The sequence below is a fragment of the Crotalus tigris genome, unplaced genomic scaffold, assembly GCF_016545835.1.
Source record: "Crotalus tigris isolate CLP2741 ecotype Arizona unplaced genomic scaffold, ASM1654583v1 scf7180000023738.1706062, whole genome shotgun sequence".
In the NCBI taxonomy this organism is placed as follows: domain Eukaryota; kingdom Metazoa; phylum Chordata; class Lepidosauria; order Squamata; family Viperidae; genus Crotalus; species Crotalus tigris.
The window spans coordinates 967887-971738 of record NW_024100150.1 but is presented as its reverse complement, the minus strand read 5'-3'; the positions used below and the strand labels follow the sequence as shown (position 1 = coordinate 971738).

Below are 3852 nucleotides of genomic sequence, written 5' to 3'. Positions count from 1 at the left end.
CAATCTTGACTCAGCACTTTACAATCTTATCTCTGAGCCCGTTTATTAATATGGATTTAATCCATAGCTGGGTCCTCAGCTGCAGAGGTCTTGCAGAACCGAGCTATGGATTGAATCCATAGCTTGGTTCTTGGCTGCAATGGCCTTTCAGAAAGGCCTATGACTGAGAAATGCAGGCCTGGCTGCAGAAGATGTGTCAGAAGAAGTGGGCTGGCGAGAAGAGGCCTGGGTGCAAGGTAAGTGGGTACGGGGTACTTGGGGCAACTCCATACCCCCACTCCCATCCTAGCTGGATTTTTAGGTGTATGCCTTGCCCCAAAACTATGGTTTATTTTTGGGGTAGGACTTATATCAAGCCCACCCCCAAAAATCAAACTTATTATTGATGTAGCCCTTACTTTTGGGAAAACATGGTAGAAATATTCATTAGATTTTATAAAATATTCTATAACTTATATGGCTATTATTTTTGTAAGCTGGGGAGATAAAGCACTGAATATGGATTTGCATTCTCTGTATGTTCTCTATTCAGGATTCAACAGAAGTGGAGATGTTCACAGAAGTGAAGATGTTCAAATTGCTTTCCAAGAATCTGAGCTGGTAGAAATGCTTGTGAAGTGGAAGTAATTTTATTGAATCATCACTCAGAATCATGTACACAAAATATTCTAAATATTAGTGCAGAAGTAATATTTTTATTATTGTAATTGTTTACAAAAATAAACAAACCCAAACCCTTGATACTATGAATCAAGTTAATGAGGCTATACCTTCCTCACTTCATTTTGGTATATTGGCAAAAAACAAAAAGAAAAATCAAACCGATTGGAGAAGAAAAGTCATGAATAAAATGAATAAATGGGCTCAGAGATAAGATTGTAAAGTGCTGAGTCAAGATTGTTCATATAAGCATAAGGACTTAAACCAGATTCATTAGGCTCTAATTAACTATACCCATTAAGAATAACAAATTAGATCTGGTGAAAAGCTATTCTGGGGTCTTTGCCTGTGAATACATTCACCAAGTTGGAAATTGTACCACCTATTGATGACATTAAAATGCATCATTTTTATATTTGTTGTACCACTAAAAAACAAAGGATAGTATATTGAAGGGCAAGTAGGATAGATATCTGCTTACAGTCAAACAAAAATGTGATTGATAGCTTTCCTCAAAGCTTGCTTTATATCTTTATTCCTCAGACTGTATACAAAAGGATTTATCAGGGGAATCAAAATGGTGTAGAACACAGAGCAGATCTTATTAAGATCTCTAAGGGATCTGTTCTTTGGCAGCACATATACTATCACTATAGTTCCATAAAAGAGTATAACCACAGTGAGATGGGATGAGCAAGTAGAAAATGTTTTCTTCCTTCCTACAGTGGATGGAATCCTTAAAATGTTTTTTACAATGCAGCCATAAGAGATAAGGGTTAAAAGAAAAGGAAGCAATCCAAAGAGAGCTGACAGAATAAATATTAGGAGCTGGATTTTCATGGTGTTGCTGCAGGATACTTGGAGTAGTGGTGTGAAATCACAGAAAAAGTGATCAATTACATTAGGTCCACAAAATACTAGCTGTTTTATTAAATAGGTGGGCACAGAGTTCACAAGAAACCCAATAATCCAAGAGCAACCTGCTAACTGCAGACAGGTTTTCATACTCATAATGGCAACATAATGCAATGGTTTGCATATTGCTAAATACCGATCATAAGACATGGCAGCAAGTAAGTAGCATTCTGCTGTAGCCAATCCCCCAAAGAAATATAACTGTGTGAAACAGGAATTTAATGGCATCAACTTATTTCCAGTTAGGAAGCTGTCAAGCATTCTGGGAAAAATAGTTGAAATATAGCATGTTTCTAAGCAAGATAAATTTATCAGAAATAAATACATTGGAGTGTGAAGGTGATGGTCAGCTACAATTAAGACAACAATAAGAAAGTTCCCTAGCATTGACACAAGATAGATAACTAGAAACATCAGAAAAAGAAGAATTTGAAACTCATAAATATTTCCAAATCCCAGGAGGATGAATTCTTTTATTATTGTTAGATTATTCTCTTCTCTGCCTCCCATGGTTATTCTGTAGGTTACATCAATGAGCTGCAAAGCTTACAGAAAACAAGGATTCCTAATAAAAAACTGATACAAGACCTAAAAGTATTCAGTATAGAATTCAGTATAAAGTATTCAGTATAGTATTCAGTATATGAATGTGCAAGAATATATATATTCTGACATGAGTGATGAGAGGATCAATCGACCGGGCCCCATAACGAGGTCTATGAGCCGTGTGCAGACGCGTTTGTGCCTATAAACGAGCTCTCCCACCCTCTGGCTTTTAACACCCTGACGATGATGGCAGCAATATAGCCATCGAAAGCTAGGTTATTTATTTATTAAACTTTTAATTGTTTTACCTCCTGGTGCTCGTTTTTATCTTTTGAATATGTATACACCCAGGAGACTACGTTCCTCAATTTTTATGTTAATTTTTAATATATATATATATATATATATATATATAATATATATATATATATATATATATATATATATTTTTCTGAGGTTTTCGCGGGTGTTTGTATGTAGGTCTTTGATTGTTCGGGTTTTCTCCCGAACAACGCGGGAGAAAACCCGAACAATCAAAGACCTACACACACACACACACACACACACACACACATATATATATATATATATATATATATATATATATATATATATATATATATACCTATAATAAGCAAGGTCTATGGTCAGTAATTGAATGGTAATCTCCATTACAGTCATCTGATTTACCCAGGATCTTCCCTCTTAGAGTTAAATATAAGATTTATTCATCTTAATTATGTCACCATTCTTCAGATTCTAGCTATGTCTTCTTCTCATATATGCATACTTTTAACCATGGTTATAAGAATTATTGTCACTTATGGCATAAAACTGATTTAATGATCTGGCACATCCTTATTTAAGTTAAGACTTCATTCCAGTTAAAAACATTTTGTTGTCATCATCCTCATCCTTTAAAAAAAAATCTAAGACATATTTACAATAATGTTTTACTGGTGGCAAAAGGTATCAATGCCCATTGACTTTTCAGCTGTTCCCCACAAGGAGCTGCAATCTTCAAAATTTCCTCTCCCTGGTGGTTCCACAGCCATACAAAATTTGTTTTGTATTATTCCTAAGTGCTCACTTTTTAAATCCAGGCAGCAAAACTGCCAAAGAACCAGCTCTGAAAGCAAACAGCAGATTGTGAGTAAGAGAAAGAAAATTCCTTACTCCTCAGCAGCCATCGTCATCCTCATTCTTATTATCTGCTTTGTTCAGACATAATAACCAAATAATGTGCATTAAAAGATGTAAAAAAAGATAAAGAGTACATAGATATATACCCATATAGTTTTACTGGCAATGTCATTGCTTTCTTCTGAGTATTTTCTAATTTCTCATTCTACCTGACAACAGTGGAATTCACTTGTGCTTTCCCATCAAAAAAGCCCAGAATTCATTAACTAGATTCTTGCATGAGACCATTTTAAGATTATCCGTTTTCTTATTGCATTTTACAGCCTCAGATTCTACACAACATTCTATAGGGATTAAAAATAAATACCTGAGATCCAGCTCCATGCGTGTTTAATAAAGTGAACTGAAATGATAAAGCTGTTAAAAATGTCTATCAGATTAGAAATGTTTCACCAAGTATGTTCTAATCCTTAAATCTGAATGTGCAGAATGCAGACTTTTTCCATGAAATCGTAACTGTAAGTAAATTTCTTTTCCTTTCCCCCCCCTCAAATCTACAATATATACCACATTACATTTGAAGAAAAA

General features: G+C 34.7%; 1 protein-coding gene across 1 annotated transcript; it reads right to left on the bottom strand.

Moving 5' to 3' along the window:
* Nucleotides 1-833: 833 nt before the first annotated feature.
* LOC120298030 (olfactory receptor 11L1-like) lies at nucleotides 834-3852 on the bottom strand. Its single transcript, XM_039321363.1, has 2 exons — nucleotides 3632-3852; nucleotides 834-2120 (listed from the first exon to the last, which is right to left on the bottom strand). The coding sequence occupies exon 2, from the start codon at nucleotides 2083-2085 to the stop codon at nucleotides 1144-1146; it is 942 nt and encodes a 313-aa protein (XP_039177297.1). The 5' UTR covers nucleotides 2086-2120; nucleotides 3632-3852; the 3' UTR covers nucleotides 834-1143.

What these genes read in the sequence shown, in the direction of transcription:
- LOC120298030 (XM_039321363.1), bottom strand. Translation starts at nt 2,085, where the DNA reads ATGGGAGGCAGAGAAGAGAATAATCTAACAATAATAAAAGAATTCATC.